Here is a 22,354-nt window from a genome sequence, read left to right on the forward strand (position 1 = left end):
GTATGATTTTTTAGTATAATAATTTACACGCTTCTGACCCTATTGGAACAACAAGTGGTATCAAGAGCCGAAGGTTAATCATAATATGCTCTGTGGTTGCAGTTTAAACTGATCTTCCACATCAGAAAAGATTTCCTTGGGTATATTGAAAGGTTATGGAGAAAAGGACAGTTCAGGAGCTTCAACATCGTCCATGTGGACAAGACTGACAATGGCAAATACAAGATTGCCCGTGGAGATCTTTGATGGCACAAGCCATTTTGGTATGTGGCAAAGTGAGGTTCTAGATGCCTTTTTTCAGCAGGGTCTAGACAGTGCCATTGATGAAAAGAAACCAGATGATGTATAGGAGAAAGATTGGAAGGCGATCAATCTGTTGGCATGTGGCACAATTTGATCATGCCTTTCTCGAGAGTATAAGTATGCTTTTTCAAAGGAGACTTCTGTAAATAAGTTGTGGATGGCACTTGAAGAATTTTTTTTGAAGAAAAACAGTCAGAATAAGCTCCACGTGAAGAAAAGACTGTTGTGTTTCACTATCCCAGGTACCACAATGAATGATTACATCACCAAATTTAATCAGTTAGTCACTGATTTGCTGAATATGGAATGAGACATTCAAAGATGAAGATTTGGCTTTGATGCTGTTGGGGTCACTTCTTGAGGAGTTTGAGTTCTTAAAAACTACTTTACTTCATGGGAAGAGTGATATATCTCTGAGCAAAGTTTGCGCGGCTTTATACAGTTATGAACAGAGAAAGAAGGACAAAAAGAAAAACTCATTCAGAGACACAGAAGCTTTAGTAGTCCGAGGTTGTTCATACACTCGGAGAAAAGCTCAGAAGGGGAGATCAAAGTCAAAGTCCAGACTCGGGAAAGATGAATGTGCCTTTTGTCATAAGAAAGACCACTAGAAGAAAAATTGTCCAGAGCTGAAGAATAAAAGAAAAGCTGCTCCAGATGCTTGTGTTGCAAAGCATGATACCAGTGACTCTGAACTATCACTGGTTGCATCATCATCATCATCATCATCATCATCGTTCCATTCAGATGAGTGGATATTAGATTCGGGTTGTACCTATCATATGTCCCCTAACTAGGAATGGTTCTTTGATTTAGTAGAACTAAATGGATGAGTTGTTTATATGGGCAATGACAATGTTTGTGAAACTATTAGGATAGGTTCAATCCAATTAAAGAATCAAGATGGATCAACCAGAAGTTTGACTAATGTTCGGTATGTGCCCATTTTGAAAAAAAATCTCATCTCATTAGGAGCCTTCGAATCCAAATGTTTAGTTGTTATTATGAGAGATAGGGTTTTGAAAGTGACATCTGGCGCACTTGTGATATTGAAGGGCATCAGGAAAAATAACTTGTATTACTATCAAGGTAGTACAGTTATTGGAGCAGTAGCTGCAGCTTCCGGTAACAAAGAATTGGACTCAATGCAGTTGTGGCATATGAAGTTGGAACATGCCAGTGAAAAATCCTTGCAAATTCTGGCAAAGCAAGGATTGTTGAAAGGTGCAAAGGCTTGCAAATGAAAATTTTGCGAGCATTGTGTTCTGGGAAAGCAAAAGAGAGTGAGATTTAGTGCCGCTATCCATAATACAAAAGGTATTTTGGAATATGTTCACTCAGATGTGTGGGGGCCTTCTAAAACACCTTCGTTGGGAGGAAAACACTACTTTTTTGCTTTTGTTGATGACTTTTGTAGAAGAGTTTAGGTGTATATCATGAGAACTAAGGATGAAGTGCTTGGATTTTTTCTTAAATAGAAAACTATGATCGAAAACTAGACTGGCCAGGAAATCAAGCGGTTTAGGACGGACAATGGAGGGGAGATAAAAGTGATCCGTTCTTCGATGTGTGCCAAGAGTATGATATTGTTCGACACTTCATAGTTAGGGATACACTACAGCAGAATGGAGTGGCAGAGCGTATGAATCAAACACTGTTGGAGAAATTTCGATGTATGTTATCTAATGCTGGGTTGAGCAAGCAATTTTGGGCTGAGGTTGTGACATACGCTGGCCATCTTGTTAATAATTTACCATCATCTGCATTAGAAAGGAAAACTCCTATAGAGGTATGGTCTGGAAAATCGGCTATAGATTATGATTCCTTACATGTGTTTGGATCCACTACATATTACCATGTAAAGGAGTCAAAATTAGATCCGAGGGCAAAGAAAGCTCTCTTTATAGGAATCACCTCTGAAGTAAAGGGATTTTGTCTTTGATGTTTAGACATAAAGAAAATGATCTGTAGCAGAGATATACCTTTGATGAATCTGCTTGTTGAAAAAAGTACCAGATAAAGATATTCAGACAAGCTGTATTCCATAACAGGTGGAGTGTACTCCAAAACAGGTGGAGTTTGAGCATGTGGGGATTTTCCCAGTTGATAAGTCTAATTCACTAGCCACAATAAAGGAATTAGAGGATGAAGAGGTCCTGATTCAAGAATCATTGAGTACACCAGAACCAGTTGTAGTTGTAAGGCCACGGAGAGAAATTTGTAGACTTGCTCGATTTACTAATATGGTGGCCTACGCCCTTCCTGTTATTGATGATGATATTCCTATCACTTATCAAGAAGTAATGTAAAGCTTAGAAAGTGAAAAATGGAAAAGCGCCATGGACGAAAAAATGCAGTCTCTCCAGAAGAATAATACTTAGGAGTTGGCGCAATTATCGAAAGGTAAAAGGGCAATCGGATGTAAGTGGGTATTTGCAAAGAAAGATGGATCTCCCAACAAGAAAGATGTTTGCTACAAGGCAATATGGGTAGCTAAAGGCTACGCTCAGAAAGAGGGAATTGAATACAATGAAGTATTTTCCCTTGTTGTAAAGCATTCCTCCATTAGAATTTTGTTGGCCTTGGTAGCACCGTTGAATTTGGAGCTAGCTCAACTTGATGTAAAGATAGCTTTCTTATATGGTGAGTTAGAAGATGAGGTCTATATGACTCAGCCCGAAGGATACAAAGACGCTGATGGTATAAATTGGGTTTGTAAGTTGAACAAACCTCTATATGGATTGAAGCAATCCCCGAGGCAGTGGTACAAGCAATTTGATAGCTTTATGAGAAGACAAAAGTACACAAGAAGCAAATATGACAATTATATGTATTTGCAGAAGTTGCATGACAGGTCTTTCATTTATCTTCTCTTGTATGTTGATGATATGTTAATCGCTTCGAAGAGCCAAAAAGAGATAGATAAGCTGAAGGCTCAGTTGAATCAAGAGTTTGAGATTAAAGATCTAGGTGAGGCCAAGAAGATTCTTGTTATAGAGATAAGTAGAGATAGACAGAGATGCAAGCTTTGTTTGAATCAGAAGTAATATTTGAAAAAGGTATTACAATGTTTTGGTGTAAATGAAAACACAAAACATGTAAGTACCCCACTTACTTCTCATTTGAAACTTAGTGCTCAATTATCCCCGAAGACAGAAGAAGAAAGAGAATATATGGCAAAAGTCCCATATACTAATGCAATTGGGAGTTTGATGTATGCAATGGTGTGTACGTGGCCTAACATTTCACGAGTTGTTATAGTTGTGAGCAGGTATATGCGTGATCTTGGAAAAGGACATTGACAAGCCGTGAAATGGATTCTACGGTATCTTCAAAAAACCGTAAACGTTGGTTTAGTTTTTGAGCAGGATGAAACACTTGATCAGTTTGTAGTTGGATATGTTGATTCTGACTTTGCTGGTGATTTAGAAAAATGTCGTTCAACTACGGGGTATCTGTTTACTCTTGCTAAAACCCAGTGAGTTGGAAGTCTACTTTATAGTCTACCGTAGTTGTGTCTACTACAGAGGCAGAATATATGACAGTTACAAAAGCTGTTAAGGAGGCTATTTGGCTTAATGGATTATTGGAAGACTTGGGAGTTGTTCAAAGTCACATTAGTCTATATTGTGACAATTAGAGCACTATTCATTTAGCGAAAAATCAAGTTTATCATTCAAGAACCAATCATATCAACGTAAGATATCACTTTGTACGGGAAGTCTTTGAAAAATGAAAAATTCTACTTCAGAAGATTTCGACAGCAAATAATCTCACAAATATGGTGACCAAGGTGGTAACAACAATCAAGTTCAATCATTGTTTGAACTTGATTAACATCCTGAGAATTCGATCACCTTTAGGCGTATGGCGCTCGTGAGCGCATTTGGAGGCACTACAAAAGATAGCTTTATTAGATTTGGGGAGTTGAAGGAAGTGTATGAAGATGTGATTATTCTAATCAAATCTTCAAGGTGGAGATTGTTAACATTTATGGAAGCCATTAATATTGACTAGCAATGTCAAAAATAGGAGGTGCAGGGTGCAGGTTTGACACTGAAAAATTGACTTGGAAAAATTGGCATGGGATAATTTCTTTTTTGGTCCTTGAGATAATGGGCTATTTATGGTTTGATCCTTGAACTTCAACTATAAATAAGCCTTCCTATCTCTCATTTCAAATAAATCCCAACCATTTTTTCTCTCTTAGTTTTCTCTCTTCTCCCATTTGAGAATTCTTAAGGAATTCTATTTGTTTGTAATATTTTGGAGATAGTGAAGTTATCATCTGGTGTTAGCGCCTGAGGACGTAGGTATGATTTACCGAACCTTGTTAAAACTATTGTGTTTTTTGTTGTCCTATTTTTTTTCAATATTTGAGGGTATAATAATAGTATTTAATTGTGCTATTAAATTAAGACAGAAGGGATATTTTGACTAAGGAAAGACTTTGTACTTAAGAGATCCTTGTGATCCACCTTTCTTTCCTAGGAATTAAACTTTGTGTGATTTTTTAGTACAATAATTTACACGCTTCCAACCCTATTGGAACAACACCCAATTCATTTCTAGCCAACATTGGGGACTATATTGAGGTACAACTCCCAAATTCTGCTTTTTTATCTTCAACTTTTGGTTATAGTCACTCTTCTTTAACTTGATTTAATTTCATCTTTCTATTTTTATAATATAATTAGTTAATTAAGTTGTTTAACACCATCAACTATTTTGTTTAAATGTTGAAATGAGAATTTCCCACATCATCATGTTAATATAGATTTAGTATAGTAGAAGGACTAAATCCATAAATTGACCTTTCATTCTATAATTGGTTTTCAATTTTTTTTTCCAAAATTGATGTCAACTAAATCGTTATTTCTCCTAATTGATCTGATCTGATTTTAAATTTATGCAAGATTTGGACCAACGGAAATTTAAGAAGTGTTCTCCATCGAGTTGTGGTAAACGATAAAGATGTAAGGATATTAATAGCACTGGCACATGGACGGGCTGCGGACACCGCCGTGAGTCTGGCTCCAATGCTGATGGAAGATGGTTAGAACCCATTGGCATACCGAGCAATGAAATATAAAGAATACGTAGAGCTTCAACAAAGCAACAAGCTTGATGGGAAATCTTGCTTGGAACATATACGAAATAGAGGGATTTAATTTCTAGTGTAATATTTGTTTGCAAATGAGTAAATCTTTCTTAATTTGGGTTAATTTTGGGTTTGGATAATTTTATGTTTGAGTCATTTCGGATTTGAAACTCTAACTTTTGGATTAGATAGTTGCAAATACTATAAGTAGAGCGAAAAAATGAATTGAGCTTGAATGAAATATCTTTAGTTTATTTCTTTTTAAAGTGGTTCATGTTTGGTTTCTTTTTATTAAGAACTTTATTATTGTGTTTATATTCATTTTATTTAAAATGATATATTTTTATATTAAATTAAATAAATTTATTTTGAACATTAAATGAATATATTCACAAACAATTAAAAATTTATACACGTAGAATAACCGAGCAAATAATATATTTCTAATAGTTAAGATATTAAATATAAATATTAAAATAATAAAACTAAAATAATAATAATATTATTAATTTATATAATAACCAAATTATCAACAAACTTTAAACGAAATTAAATGAAATGAACATATTTGAATGGAATGGAATTGAGATGGTTAGCATTGATGAGATGGATGATCCAATTTGAGAAACAATGATTTAATGCGACTAGTACTGAAATGGACACAGTTATGGCAGCCACCCACAAACATCCATTAATAACAACACATCAACACACCATGCATTTCCACTTCACCCTCGCCGACAAAGAACCCTGTCTCAGCCTCTCTCCGTCGCCTTCGTCAGTCTCCCCATGGCCGCCACTGCTCTGACCGGTTCTCCACCGTCACAACCATCTCTTACTCACCCACCGCCACCACCACGGAAGCTAACAACCGTTAAAGCACTATCCGAATCGCCCGGACTTTCTTCCATCCCTTCCATTTACACCTTCCTAAAACAACCCTACCACGAACCAGTTTCAGACACGGAAGAACCAATCCCCACCATTGATTTCTCCCTCCTCACCTCTAGTCTTCCCGATGAAAGGTCTAAAACCATCCGAGAACTCGGAAAAGCCTGCCGGGACTGGGGCTTCTTCATGGTATATATATGTTTCTTCTTCCATCGATGTTAGTTTTATTGATCATTTGTTTTTGGTATTTGATTTGGGGATATTCTCTGGTGACCAGCCATGGGGTGCCAGAGAGGATGATGAAGGCAATCATCGAGGCTTGCCGGGAATTTTTAGAGCTACCGGAGGAAGAGAAGCGAGGAATTAGTGGGAAACATGTGTTGGATCCGATTAGATTCGGAACCAGTTTCAATGAATCAGTGGATGAAATTTTATGTTGGAGAGATTATGTGAAGATATTTCAGCACCCTGAGTTTCACTCACCCAACAAGCCTCCTTCCTTCAGGTTTGTTGTTGTTCAAATTTATCTTCCGTTGCCCATTAAGAAAGTGTATTCACAAACTTTTTATCAAGCTCTCAAAAATCCCATTAACGGTAAACTAGAAAACTTAGAAATGAAATTGAAAGGCATATAATAATTATAAGATAACCGAACCGCTATTAGTTGTGATCTTTCTATTACACTAATTTAGTTGAATACTTAAGATTGTTAAAAGAGTTCATTTAATCACTTCTATCAACAATTATTTAGACCTATCAATAACTTTTTTAAGTGTAGAAAATATATTTTAGCATAGTAGAGGGCATAATACCAAAAGTAGACCCATTCAATATTGCACTCATTCTCTTAATTGTTATTTGGAGTTGGGTGTAACTAGAGTTCATCATGTCCTAGTAATAAAATTTTAGGCCTATTTTATCGGTCTAGGTTCGACTCAATTTAAAAAGTAGGTCTAAAATTTTGTCTAAATCCAATTTGAATAAAAAAAAGGTTAAAATTCGAACTCAATTCGACGTGTATTAAGTTTTTTATATTATTTTTATATAAAAATAAATTTAAAAACTATAATACATCATGCACTAAAAACATTAAAATAAACATATCTCAACAAATTAAAAAAAATTATACTTAAATAACATTAAAATAAATATAATTTAATAAAAAAATGACTCTAAAATAGTAATAAAATTAACAATAAAACAATAGTTATACATATTCAAACAATAATTACAAAATAGTAGCAATAGAATACTGTAGTGATAGCAAAACAATGAAAAGTCAACAACAATTTTTCTTCAACTTCAAGCTAGGTTGGGTTAGGTCAAAGCCAAAAAAGTTTACTTGATGCCTGATTTGTTTTTTAAATTAACCTTATTTTTTTTATCTAAACTCATTTTTCGAGCTTATATTTTTATCTAAAGCATCTTCCTTTTCGACCATGCTTCCGGCTTCCGGGGTGCCATTGGTTGGAACCTCTCCAATTCGGTAAGAGTGTCAGGTAAGTGGATGTATCCTATATCAATATATTCAAATATTTTTGAAAAAAAAGTTTTTTATAAAGTTAAAACTACATTATCTTATTCTCATTTTCGAATATGCGTACGTAACATAGATTACAACAGCATTTGCCTAAATTTTTCAGAGAAATTGCATTGGAATATAGCAAAAGAGTCCGGCTAGTAGTGTAAAATTTTCATATCCTATGGATATGAGCACTTGATATCCATAATTCATGGTACAAATTGATAATGGGTTAGGTAAATGTTCCATGATAATGGGTTAGGTAAATGTTCCATGATGGGCATTTCATGTCTTTTGTATTAAAGAATTAAATGGATGAAATATGAAATTTTATTAAAAGAAAAAGGGGTGAAAAGAACAAAGTTTTGTCCATCTTTGTTCTTCATAGCCTAATGTTAGAGAAGAGAAAGGAGAGGAGAAAGCTCTTGAATGTTCGGTCACTTGGGGAAGAAAATTGAAGGTAAGTTCATGGTAGTTTGCTTCTATCTTGATGTTCATGAGTTCTTCTTGATTCTACCTTAACTCTTGAAGCATATTTTGGTTTTTAGTTGTGTTGTGAGCATTTAGTCATGAATTAAAATGAAGGAAATGGTTGTTGTTTCATGTTCTTTTGATGAAAAATGGAAGATAGGTGAAGTTGAGCCAAACAAATGAGCATGCATGTGCCTTAGATGTTAAAGGGAAAAATCAGCTAACATGTTGTGCTTTAAAATGATGAAATGGAGATTATACTTAAGTAAAATCATAGGTATGTGATGATTGATTGGTGATATACATGTTTAAATAACAAGCATGCAAGTTACGTGTGAAAGAGTGATTTGGTAATAAATCTGCTTGGGACAGCAGCAGTAACGTGACTTTGGAAAATCACCATAAATTGTGGGAGATGAGTTAGAAGCTGCATAAATTATGTAATTAAAGCTTAATGAGTCTAGTTTCAAATGGAATAAATGAGAACATATTTTGAATTCTGTACAATGAGAAATTTGATTCGTAATGAAGAGTGGTCAGATTAGTCAAACAGTGAAACATGGGAAACTTTGAGAAAAATCTGGTATTGATTGACTGAACCAAAAATTCCGAAAATTTTATGGATAGAAGATATATGAGTCTATTTTCAAGGAAAATTAACGAAACTTGATTTGGAGTTTCGTAGCTCCAGTTATAAATGATTTAGTGACTGTTGCTCAGGAAGACAGCTTGCAGTGAAATTATGATTATGTGGTAAACATTGACAAAAATTTGTTAATGAGTTGCTTATTGTTTTCTTATAAGCTTACTATGATCTGTAGGTGTGGTTGGCCGAATATTGTAAGGGGTTAATACGTAGTTTGTATTTGGATAGTTAGATTAACGTGTTAGTAATCCAATTGTAGGCGGTTCGTGTGTGGATTTTGTCAGCATATCGTCGCAAATAGGTGTGTAACTAAACACCCTCTTTCTTAGTCTGGATCGGTAAAAGTCGAAAAGCCGAAATGCCGAAAACCAGTATTTTGTAGATTTGCGAGTGTGCGAATGCTTGTGAGCTAAATCGATTAATGTTTTTGGTAAGCTGCAAAATTTGGACTGCAAAGTGCATGATTTCTGTGCCCTCGATATTTTTGGGCTTAATGGGCCAAAATTGGAATGATGGGCCAACGGGCCCAATTCGGTAAGAACCCTAGGTACGTGATTCTGTAGTACATGAAAGGTAGGAATATGCATGAAAAACCCTAAAATAGATAAATTACTGAAATACCTTTTAAAACTGAAAAATTTACAGTTTTACTCCTAGTAGATAAATTACCGAAATACCCCTAGGGTTAAATTGACCTAAATGCATGTTTGACTGTTGTTATTTACTGCATGCCATGTTGTTATTATCTGATGCATGGGATTGGGATATTGACGGAAGAAGTACTGAAAGTGGTTTGTCCACGTACTGGAGGCTTTGCCTCAATTTACTGTTAACTGAGCAGCAATGCTGCAACTGTGGAGTGTTGGGTTGGGTGGGTTGAGCTATTCCCCACATGGAGTGTATGGCTGGTACGGGTGGAGTGTAGTGGTTGGTGGGTTGAGTAGTCTCCCCAAATGGGCTTGCATATGTTTACTGATGTTGCATGTATTTTGAAATGGGCCTATGGGCCATACTGTTATCTGAATAAGGGGCTAAGGCCCAGTTTATTGTAATCTGAAAAGGGCTCTGGCCTAGTACCACTGTTACCTGAATGGGCTTAGGCCCAATAGGCTTGAGCTGACTTGGGCTTTGAATGGGTTTTCCTTACATACTGAGTTTCCCCAAACTCACCCCTTTTATTTTCATCCACGCAGGAAATCCCCAACCATAGTGGGCTTGGAGCTGTGAGGGAATTCGGAGTGGCCACCCGTTTTGAAAGTTTGATTTTCTTCTGGTGAACTGGACATCCTTTTATTTACGTTTGAAGTTTTGGGTTTTTAAATGTAATAAGGCCGCTTAATTATTTTTGATGGTTTTAATATGTATTACTAAGATAGGTATTACTTATTTTAACTGTTGAAATTGGATAGCTTTAGAGCGCGTTTTCAAAAACAACAATTGATTTCAAAATAACACGACAACAAATAAAGCTTCCGCAATGAAAGTATTTTCTAAAATTAATCACTTTTCCTAAAAATGACTTAATCAAATCTGTTTCCTAGAAATATCCATGACGTTAAGGTGTGGCAATGGCGGTATGCATGTCTAGGATTGGATCTAAAGGGAGCTTGGTACTTAAGTAGTCCGATGGACTCACCACCTCTTTTCTGATTTCCTACCTGGTGCACAGCTTCCATTCACTTTAACCTATAATGAAATTATCTTTTAAAACACTAAGTTTTTCTGGACCAATAATATAAAATGTTTTGAACACTTCGATATGGCATGTTGGATCCGGTCATAACGTCTGGGCCGGGTTTGGGGTGTTACAAGTAGCCAGAGAAATAATAAGAGGAATATCTGAAAGTCTGGGGCTAGAAAAGGACTACATTTATGAAACCTTAAACCCTGAGAATGGCCTGCAACTGATTGCAGCAAACTTGTATCCGCCATGTCCACAGCCGGAGCTGGCAATGGGGTTGCCTCCACATTCGGACCATGGTCTTTTGACCCTCTTAATCCAAAACCAAATAGGGGGACTTCAAGTGCAACACAAAGGCAAATGGGTGAATATAGACCCTATCCCCAATTCATTTCTAGCCAACATTGGCGACCATATTGAGGTACAACTCCAAATTCCCTCGCACTTTTTATCCCCATCTTGTTTTGTTTTGGTTGATAGGATTCACATTTACTTCATATATAGTAGCCATATCATGCATAGTTTATCCAAAGCTTAATTTGAGACGGTTTATTTTAATGCAAGATTTTGAGCAACGGAAAGTACAAAAGTGTCCTCCATCGAGCTGTCGTGAACAACAGAGATGTAAGGATATCCATAGCAGTGCCCCACGGACCAGCATTGGATGCCATTTTTAGCCCAGATTCAAAGTTGGTGGAAAATGTGGGGAATCCACCAGCATATGGAGCTATGAAATATAAGGAATATTTGGAGTTTCAACAAGGTACCATGCTCAATGGGAAATCTTTCTTGGAACGTATACGAAACAGAGTTTGAGTTGATTTAAGTTAAGTGGCTGACTTCATTTTATGAGGAACCAACCACAACAACTGTATTTCATTTCACCACTTCTAAACTCCAATAGCCGTAGGAAGGTGAGCTACTATAACGTTTAATATTCACCAAATTTCCTCCTTTTCAACATTTATGATCTGCTCCTAGGCCTACATAATCCCTAACACCATGCTTTCTCTTCCTCACTCATAACTAGCTATTAAGATAACAAAATTTTGTTTCACACAATCCTTTTTCTAGTGCTGGCTTATTGACAAAAAATAAATTAATTATGATACAACATTTTAACTTACTAATTTTTAATTTGAAACCAATTAAACATTATTCAAAGAGTTTTCTCGATAGCTTATTGACAATTTTTAGAAGAGCAGGTTCATTGAAATTGATGATGAGTCTAAAAATAACAATGATAATTAGATTAATTGCAGTAACCGTGATATTAAAGTCTATATTGTAATATGTGAATTAGAATGCAATAATAACAATGATATCAAAATAAAAAATGACTATAAAAAATATTAAATTGAAATATATATATATATAATAAATTAAATAACAAAATACAAATTAGAGTTGAGGAAAAAAACCCACCAATCTTGTCTTGTACCATTTCTAAATAGTGTTTTTTGTTATTAACTTATGTTCTCACCTAACCCAGACAAAATCACTGCCACCTCAATTGGTAGTTCCAACTTCCAATTGCTTCTTGCTTGTAGGCAGCCTAATGCAATATGGTAGGTTTAACTCGGAGGCAGACTTGTTAATTTAAACTTTAGTTTTCGATTAATTTGAACTTAAACTCGATTCAATCCAATTTATTATAAAAAATTAACAGTTTAAACAAAAAATATTCAAACTTGAAATAATTTGAACCTTAAATGACTTGAATAAACTCTAAATGATTTGAATCCAATATAACTTACTTGAAAAACTTAATTGCCAAAACCGAATGACCCAAAATTAAATTGGCATTTCATGTGAAAATTTTAAAATTAAATTCATTTGGTCCACATCAATCCAATCCAAATCTAACTCAACTCATTCAATTTACAAGTATAGTTGAGAGGTATATACATAGTTTCTTTATATATTATTGTTGAGAAAAATATTTATGAATCTCAAAAAGAAATTAAATTTTATAAATGTAAAAGGGTATAGAGAATACTCTAATTCTAATTCTATATATATATATAATCAACTTTGAAAGTTATCGTCTCATGCCTAACGTGCTTGGGAAACTTTGCTAACTTAGAGGTTAGTCGAAGTATACTATTTGACATATTCTTAATTTAATTAAGAGGTTGACTTCATTACATGAGGTAGCTTCCATGCCAACCACAACTACTGCATTTCACCTATTTTAAACTCCAAAATCCCATGAGAAGATGACCTACCAATACCTTCAATATTGACCTAGTTTTCTCCATTCCAAACATACATGATCAAATATTACCAACTCGAGTGGCCTATTCCCACTGCTCCAAGGCCTTTATAAACCCCAACACCATGCTTTCTCTTCCTCACTCAAAATATTTCTTTCATCAGCTTATAATTAGTTTCAAAATCTCTGGACAAAATGGGTTATTTCAATTGCTTTGCTTTGGGATTCTTCGTGGCTCTGTCGCTTGCAAGCATTGATGTTGGGGTTGCAGCTCGTCACCTTCAGCAACTGCCTCCAATGCCAACATTTCCTACAACCACACTCCCACCATTCGCATCTATCCCTAACCTCCCACAGCCATCCATACCATCTTTCCCAAGGCCTGGGGCGCTTTCTCCACTTCCTACCATGTCTGCTTTGCCCACATTGCCTAGTGTACCAAGGGCCACATTGCCCCCTCTACCAAGCATGCCTTCGATTCCCACAATCCCAACTACAATTCCCTCTATTCCATTCTTCTCTCCACCACCTTCTCCTTCTAGTCCTTAAAAATCCCTTTCGCTAGGTGATGGGTGGCTATTCCAATCCAGAGTCTTATTTTTTTTGTCCACCACTTATATTGCTTTGTATAAATGGGAATTCCCCAATTCCCATGATTTTCTGTACTTTGATACTTATTTTGGTTATTATTGGATTATATACCTATTTTTTATATATATAATGTTTTCATTAACTAATTAAGATAAGAATGAAACAATAAATATAGACAAAATAAATTAATTATGATGCAACGCTGAATCAAATTTAAATTATTCTTTGAGAAAGTAAATACTTGACTAATAAGTCACAATTTAAGATTAAACTAACTCAAATTATCTCGAGGTTAAACTAACCTAAATTATTCTTAAAGAAGATAAACACCTTGCCAATAAACTACAATTTGAGGTTAAACTAATTTACATTTTTCAATGTTCAAGAGGATGAGTGTTTTGTTAGATTTGAACCTTTATGCTTACTGGAACTTTGGCACTAGGCAATAGTTTATCGACAATTTTTGTAAGAGTGGGTCCGTTGAGATAACCGTGAAGTTGGTTTCGCTAAGACTAAAATAATAGTAGTAATGAGATTAGTTATTAGAGTAGTGAAATTAAAATCAACCTTATAGTATATATTTAAATTCAAGCGCAACACTACTAGTGAGATCAAAATCGAAAATCACTATTAAGGATGTTAAATTAAAAATATATATATATGAAAAATAAATAAATAAGAAATAATTAAATTATATTTGAGTTAAACTATAATTAAACATTAAATTTATAAAAATACTTATATTATATTTAAATTAAATAATATAAGAAAATATATTATACTGAATCATAATGAAGGTCATTACATTATAAATAAATTGCCATATACCAATGCATACTTTTATTGAAGATCTAATTCCGTAAGTATAAATAGGTTTATATCAATGTTTTCTTAAATCAAATCGATGATCGAACCGATTAGACTACCCTTTCGTTCAATCCAATTGGTTAAACTGGTTCGATTAAAAATGATTAAAAATTAAAAGTAAATTTTTTTAAATTCCGATTCAACCAGTTTTTTAACCAGTTCAATCGGTTCGTATGGGTTCTCGATCTAATCGGTTCAAAGTCACTCTCCATATTAATCTCTCGATCAATTCTTAGTCCAATCGACCAATCCAGTTCAAACAACACTAATTTATACCAACATTTTACTCATCTATTAATATATGATGAGCCTATATCAATACATTTTGTTAGTGTTGGTATAAAAGTATCTATAATGAGAAATCAAATTTAATAATTGAGTAAATTTTTTGGAAGAAACAAGTTAACAATTTATTTTACTTTTGAGATATGAATTAAAAAATTAAATAAAATAAGGAATATATAAAAATCAAATTGGATCTTAGACCAATATAAACTCACCAATATTATCTTATTTGTTGTTTCTAACTAATATTATTTTGAGAGTTCTAACTTTCAATATATATATATATTTTTGCTTGTAGGCAGCCCAATACCAATGGTAAGTTAAACAAGAAGGTAACAATGCCAATTTTGACTTTGATCCTATCTAATTTCACCGTAAAAGCTTAACAATTTTAACTTCTTCAACATAAACTTAAATTAATTTGAATTCAAAACAATTTATATTTAAAATGATTTAATTCTAAATAACTTAAAGTTAAAATGATTAGAGTTCAAAATAAATAGAACAAGTAACCATAACTCAAACCAATCCAAACCTATAATGATTTGACTCAAATCCAAAATAACTTAAAAATTTTAAAATATTAATTAACTTAATTTAAATTAACCTGATCCAAAACCAAATAAATATGCACAACTAAAAGGTCATGTAGATTAATGTCCAACAAGTTAATTCATGTAATCAACTTTTAAAATATTTTGACTTTTTTTTTTTATAAAAGTAACCCTAAAAAATAAATTAATTATCAAAATAACTCACCTTTTTAATTATGTAAAAAAATAACCTATTTTTTACAGTAAAAAGTGGTGGAGCCATATGATATGGCGCCACCACTTTGTCACGTCAGTCAGGGGTATTAAAAAATTATTTTTTGATGGAGCCATGTTGAATGGCGCCATCAGTATAAAATACTAGGGAAATACTAAAAAGTCTGGAAAAACGAGAGACTTAAAAAAATTTTCCATTTCTGAGTGGAGCCATTCTAAATGGCGCTACCACTTTTCTGATTTATCAGGTTCTTATATTTTTTTTTACTTTTTTTACTTTTTTACTTTTTGTCTCTTTCTTAGATTTTTTTCTTTTTTGAGTTTTATATTATTTTCTTAATTTATTTTACTTATTTAATTTATATTATTAATTTTAAAAATTTTGTAATATATATTTAAAATGTTTTATAATATTTTTTTAAAAATTTTAATTATTATTTTTAAAAATATTTTTAACTTTATATATATATTTGTGAAATTAATTATTTATAAATTTTAAAAAAGTATTTTTCAAATTAATTTTTAAAATTTTAAAAAAATAATTATTTTTTCTTTTTTTTTAGTTTTTTGAAGTCTAATTTTTTTTCTTATTTTATTTTGTTTATCTATTTTATTTATTTTTATTATACATTTCAGATTAAATTTTAGATTAGTTTTTCATAGATTTTGTCTTTTTCTTTAATTTTTTTTCTTTTTTAAGTTTTATATTATTTTCTTATTGTATTTTGTTTATAAGTTTTATACTATTTGAAATGTATGTTTAATATATTATTAATTTTACATAGAATTTTTAAATTAAGATTTTATAATTTTTTTGTTATTTTATTTTAGTTTATTTAATTTATTTATTTCTTATTATTAATTTTTAAGAGTTTGTAATGTATATTTGAAATGTTCTATAATATATATTTGTTAAAATTTTAAATATCAGTTTTAGAGTTTTTTTTTTAAATTTTAAATGTATATTTCTCAAATTAATTTTTGAAAATTATAAATATTATTTTTTAAATATTAACCATATTTTTAATAATATAAAATATTAAAATAATTTAAAGATATGATCTTTCAAATTTATTATTTGTTTTTATTTTTTAATAATATAAAACATTTAAACATTTAAATTTTTAAATAAAATTTGTATAAAAAATTTAAAAAATGTTAAATTTTTTTAAAAATAAATAAAAATTATAAATTTCAAAATTCTATGTAAAATTTTAAAAAATATTTAAAATAATTTAAAATATTAAAAAATATTTTAAATAATTTTAAATGTTTTATAATATTAAAAATATATTTAATATTTAAAAAATAATTGAAAATATATTTTTAATATTTATAAAAAATATATCATAAAACATTTTTAAAAAATACATTTCAAGTTTTTTGAAATAAATAAAATAAATAAGGACTTAAAAAAGAAAAAAGAAAGTCAAAACTTAAAAAAAAAGGCTGAAACAAATAAGTTGGCTGTCAGACTTGAAAACTAGTGGCGCCAAATTATTTGGCTCCACCAGGAAATGGCAAAATTGCTACGGGGCCCCTATACTTTAAAAAATCACAGTATTTTGGTGGAGCCATTCTTTATGGCTCCACCTCTTGGTTCCCTTCTATATATAGAGTGGTGTAGTTGTTGTGTTAAGTGGAAAAGTTCAAAAAATTTGTTAAAAATGAATAATGAGGTGTTTTTGGTGTATGTTGTTTTTGATGGTGAAATTGTAGAAGGTGATATTGGCTGTGTATTTCAAGCCCGGCAAAGAGTAGGTTTGCGATTCAAAAAAAATGTGAAGCTAGCGGAAATGAAAAGGAAGATCAGTGCGAAAATAGCTATCCGTTGTGGAAGGGCGATGTCTGAATTATTTTACAAGTTTCCAATCTCTATAGATCCGTTCAAATTTTGTGCGATGCAACTGTTAGATGATGATGACTTGGGCACTATGATGGAAATATGGTAGTCCAATGAGAGTGTGAACCCCCAACCAGTTGAATTATTTGCTGAGTTAGCAGACTTAGAGCCTATTGAGAATGTTAGCCCAATAAGTCAACATCGCGAATTTGATTTTGATCTTAATGTTGGATGGATAGGCCAATTAGAATGCGGTGGAACGTCGCAGATACCCAAAATTCCTAATTATGGTGGGAGTTCGTACAACAACCCAACCCTCGGTCCCCGTCTACAAATACATCCAGAGGTGATAATAAGTACTGAGACAAATGTCAGAGAAATGTCCAATAATGGTGAAGATTCTGATCAAGACGTTGAAGATTTTAGTGACCCCGATGTTGATGAGGTTCCGGATGATATCGATGATGAAGGCCCGGAGGAGGTTGAAGATGTTCACGGCCCTTCATTCTGTAACCCAAGTCATGGTATTATTTTACGAAATGAACTTGGGGGCAACATGTTGAACGTAGATCCAGATGCAGCGCATGCATCCGAGTTCCCTGAGTACGCTGATATAGTACCTACTCATAGATTGGCATCAAATTCACAGTTCAACGAGTTGTTCGTTGGGCAACAGTTCGAGAACAAGGCGGATTGTGTGTTTACCATCAAACAATACAGCATGAAGTTGTCGATTGATTACAAGGTTGCCAAATCTACACTGACATTATACGTTAGGGAATGTTGGAGAGCCGACAATGGGTGTGGTTGGCGAGTTCGTGCTGCATTTATACAGAGGACTCAACAGTGGCAAATACGAAAATTAGAAGGGCGTCATACATGTACTGTCGCACGCATGTCTCAAGACCACCGAAAATTGGATGCCAAAAGTATTTGCAACTGCATTATGCCACTGGTGAAAGATAGCCCAATCATTCCTGTGTCGATATTGATTGCAGACATGCAAGCTCGATTTTAGTACAAAGTGTCATACAGGAAAGCGTGCTGGGCGAAACAAATGGCCATGCAACAATTGTACGGCGATTGGGATGAGTCATACAATGAACTTCAGAGTTGGATTTCAGCAATGGTAGAGTATGTCCCAGGAACTGTTGTGGACTTGCAAACTTTGCCTTATAGAGGCCCTAATGGAGAATTGGAACTGTGAAAAAGAGTGTTTCGTCGACTGTTCTAGACTTTCAATCCATGTGTTTGGGCCTTCTCCCACTGCAAACCGGTAGTGTAAGTTGATGGAACATGGCTTTATGGAAAATACACGCAGATACTTCTGATTATGGTTGCACAAGACGGTAATGGAAATGTACTACCAATCGCTTTTGCCATCGTAGAGTCGGAGAACTCTGAATCATGGGCATATTTCATTCGAAACTTACGGAGACATGTTGTCAGGCAAGACAACATTTGCATTATATCTGATAGATCGAAGGGTCTTGTTGCTGCAATTCGGCAATCGGAGGTTCTATGGAGGTTTGTCTATTGTATTCGTCACATCGCTGTGAACTTCCACAGTGAGTATAAGAACAAAGACTGGCGCAAATGAATTGTCAACATGGGTAAAAATATCGTATTTAAATTCGTATTTGTAATTATTTCTAGTCCATTTCCTAATTTTAACGCATTTTATCGGAATATATACATAGGGTACGAGTTGGAACCACACCGATCTAGACATAAGTTGGCGAGGTTAGAGACTGATATGGCGGGCTGCAAACCTTCTCTTATACAGTGGTTGAGTAGCATGGAGCCGTGGCAATGGGCTCAATGTTTTGACGATGGGTACCATTATGGCCATATGACAACTAACCTTGTTGAGGCCTTTAACTCCATCTTAAGGCGTACGCGTCACTTGCCAATTTCAGCTGTTTTTTCAGCCATATTTTACAGGTTAGCAACCTTAATGCCAAAAATGGGGTTGAAACAAGCAAAACAGTTAGAGGCAGGACACGTGTACGTCGAAAAAATCAGAGATGCCATGAAAGATAACACTCAAAGGGCTAAGTTGATGAATGTAGAACTATATTCTCGAAATTTGGAAACTTTTCGAGTGACAGTGTATATCAGTCGTAGGTTAGGGATCTCGCCACGGTCCTATGGAGTTGATCTCCGAAACAGGTGGTGTGAGTGCGGGATGTTCCAAGCACTACGGTACCCGTGTGCGCATGTGGTTGCAGCTTGTGCTACCTATAGTTTGAATGTCGAACAATATATTGATGATGTATGCACACTTGAACGTACGTTGCGTATTTGGGGTAACGAGTTCCCTGTATTAAGGGATATATCAACATGGGAAGTGCAATCGCCTATATTCGAGATGTTGCCTGATCGGCCACTACGTACGAGAGTCAAAGGTAGACTGACAATAACGAGGATTCGAAAAGACATAGATGTAAGAGAACAAGTCGATCCAAAGCGTTGCACCATATGTAGAACTGTTGGCCACAATCGGAGCAAATGTCCCTATGGAAACGTCTACACTAGCCAATCTTCACGGTCTGAAAGAAATTAAATGTTGTAACTGAGGTCTGTCTATATTATGATCTTTTAGAAATAAAGTTTGTATTACTTAGTGTTAAAATTATATTTAAAATTAATAGTTGCAACTTTTAATACTTTAAAATATTTTATAATAAATTAAATAAAAAAACACTAATATATAAGTTATGAAACCTTAAACCAATACAACAATATCACATAATACTTGAAATTTACATAACTTAAAATTGGAAAGAACCAGGAGTGGTATCATCGTTCAGGGTATAACGGTTTACGGGCCTTCGTTGACGGGGTGGATGTTGAGGTGTATTGTACACATCTGAAGGATTGGCAATTGGGTCGATCGTGGCCTGAGGCGGGGTGGAGTACATGTTATTACCAAACATATCAATTGATGTCGGTGGTCGCTCTAGGTCAATTAGACTCGAACCGCCTATATCCGGGTGATATAAACTTGAACCACCCATGTCCGGGTGATATGAACTCGAACCACCTATGTCCGGGTTATATGAACTGCTCTGGGACTCATCATAAAAAGTGTCAACCCATTGCTCTAATGTGTTTAAAACTTGGTCCTCCGAGTCGGGCTCCGCTATATGTTGATCCTCTACCTCCACCGTAGGTTGATTTCCACGTCTGTAGCCGTGACCTGGTACTATCATAAGTTGTCCACCATATAAATAAACTCGCCATCGATTCATGTACCACTGCATATATTCAGTCGAGGGACTGAAGTCAAATATGCAGGAGTGTATCTCAGGCCGCCTGTTGTACCGGGTATTCTATAGTGCTACATAACATTGATGTTCCACGCTCCAATTTAATGTATGTCTCCCCTGCATGGTTTTACCGTGGACATCAGCAAACTGTTGTGGCTCGACCGGCACAAATTGTTTATACCCAAATTGTCGCATAACTCGATCACCGTTGTACCACTCAACAGTTAAGAAGTTGAGCACCGGCGTGTTAATGCACCACATACGAGCTTCAGCGTGAACCCTCTGAGGAATAGGGGTTGCAATGTTTACTGCAGAATACGGCTTCCACAAGAACTGCACAATATAACATAATGAGTCAATTCACATCACATACTGTAAGTGGATAAGTTAAATAAACGTTACTTAAACTATATTAATATATATTGCTTTCTCTCCGGCGTACGCCTCTATCATTTAATGGTAAATGATTAATGTCTGGCTTGCACCAATTCCCGGAGACGTCGCCCATATGAAATCGAAATAAACACGTTGGTAGTTAAACTTTGAAAAATATTATCCACACTTATGAGTCGTTAAATGTTAAGTATAATTTTGTTTTTACCTATTTATAAGTGGCCACGAATATGGTTGGTGCCTAGCAGCTGCTAGAAACGGCATCTTGTATAGAGCCCAAGACTGCAGAAACGATGTTATGTGCCTAACATGTTTGATTAAGTAAATTTTATTCAAAAAAGAATAAGTGTGTGTTTATGTACACTTGGTTGAATAAGTATGATTAGTAAGTTCACATGGCTAAATTTAATGTTGTGATATGAAAATTTCATGAATGATATAATATATTATTGCATATGAATGTCATTAAACTGTGATAGTTGTAAAATGATATTTGAATAAAAGTACAAATTAAGTGGAACAACGGATTTGAGTACTTTCGTTCAGTGGCTAAGACGAATTGACGGAAAAGACCATGGTTGGACCATGGCATCAATGTGATATGTGATCTGTGTAAGACCATAGCTGGGCTATGGCATCAGAGATATGTGATTATGTGCTTCCGTATAAGACCATATCTGGGATATGGCATCAGTGTGATATGTGATTCGTGTAAGACCATGGTTGGGCTATGGCTACGGTGTGTGATATGTGACTATGTACAAGACCATAATTTTACTATGGCATGATGAAAACGAAGTACTCAATTCCGAAATGGTTCCCTAAATTGATTAAGAATGGTAAGTGATAAATGGACTTAAAAGATTGAAATTGATTAATTGTTGATATTGAGCTAAACTAAGTGAATTCATTGTTTGAAATTGTCGATGGCAGAAAATATTGATAGACTATATAAGTGTATAAATTTTCTTGAAGTGAATTATGTGAAAAGGATGATGTTATGTATGAATGTCAAGTCATATGTGTGTAGTTATGAGAGTTAAGTTAGAGGCTTTACGACCTCACCCCCTTACCAGAGTTGTAATTATGAGGGAATAAGTGAGATTTTGATGATATGCTTCGACACTGTATGTTATAGTCTAAAGGTTATTAGGAAGAGATGTTTGAGATTAATTCGGTTGTGATTCTGAGAAATTTTGTGGAAGTTTTTCCTTAGAATTGAAAGTAACTTTTTCTGGTAAGATTTTCGGGGACGAAAATCCCTAAAGGGGGAGAGTTGTAACAGCCAAATTTTTCAGTGGTGTCGGAAACAGTGATTCGAGATCACTAAATCCGACGAGTAAGTTTATAAATTTTAACAAATAATAATTATAGGCCAAGCGCGAACTTAAAAGATTATTTTTAATTAGTGAATTTTGCGATTTTAAAAGAATTAATCAGATAAATTTGGTTAAAAATGAGGTATCGAGACCTCAGATTTATAAACCGAGCCATAAATATTTTTAT

The 22,354-nt window shown here is 34.1% G+C and overlaps 3 protein-coding genes across 5 annotated transcripts; all 3 read left to right on the forward strand.

Annotated features, from left to right (window-relative positions):
* The first annotated feature begins 6,009 nt into the window (after positions 1–6,009).
* LOC107944634 (2-oxoglutarate-dependent dioxygenase 19) lies at positions 6,010–11,576 on the forward strand. Of its 3 annotated transcripts, none has more exons than XM_041084669.1 (5): positions 6,010–6,484; positions 6,573–6,800; positions 7,939–7,975; positions 10,746–11,036; positions 11,180–11,576. In XM_041084669.1, the coding sequence occupies exons 1-5, from the start codon at positions 6,423–6,425 to the stop codon at positions 11,429–11,431; spliced, it is 870 nt and encodes a 289-aa protein (XP_040940603.1). In that variant the 5' UTR covers positions 6,010–6,422; the 3' UTR covers positions 11,432–11,576. The 3 variants fall into 3 exon arrangements, with proteins under 3 accessions (XP_040940603.1, XP_040940602.1, XP_040940601.1); XM_041084668.1 differs by having other exon boundaries at positions 6,033–6,429; positions 6,552–6,800; positions 7,960–7,975; XM_041084667.1 differs by having other exon boundaries at positions 6,037–6,429; positions 6,552–6,800.
* Positions 11,577–13,025: 1,449 nt separating this feature from the next.
* Positions 13,026–13,379, forward strand: LOC107956434 (protein PELPK1). Its single transcript, XM_016892110.2, has one exon. The coding sequence runs from the start codon at positions 13,026–13,028 to the stop codon at positions 13,377–13,379; it is 354 nt and encodes a 117-aa protein (XP_016747599.1).
* A 5,137-nt stretch (positions 13,380–18,516) lies between these two features.
* LOC107955739 (uncharacterized) lies at positions 18,517–19,749 on the forward strand. The gene is made up of 2 exons (XM_016891548.1): positions 18,517–18,751; positions 18,884–19,749. Exons 1-2 carry the CDS (start codon positions 18,517–18,519, stop codon positions 19,747–19,749), a joined length of 1,101 nt encoding a protein of 366 aa, XP_016747037.1.
* Positions 19,750–22,354: the final 2,605 nt, after the last annotated feature.

The sequence above is a fragment of the Gossypium hirsutum genome, chromosome A13 (genome assembly GCF_007990345.1).
Source record: "Gossypium hirsutum isolate 1008001.06 chromosome A13, Gossypium_hirsutum_v2.1, whole genome shotgun sequence".
Lineage (NCBI taxonomy): Eukaryota > Viridiplantae > Streptophyta > Magnoliopsida > Malvales > Malvaceae > Gossypium > Gossypium hirsutum.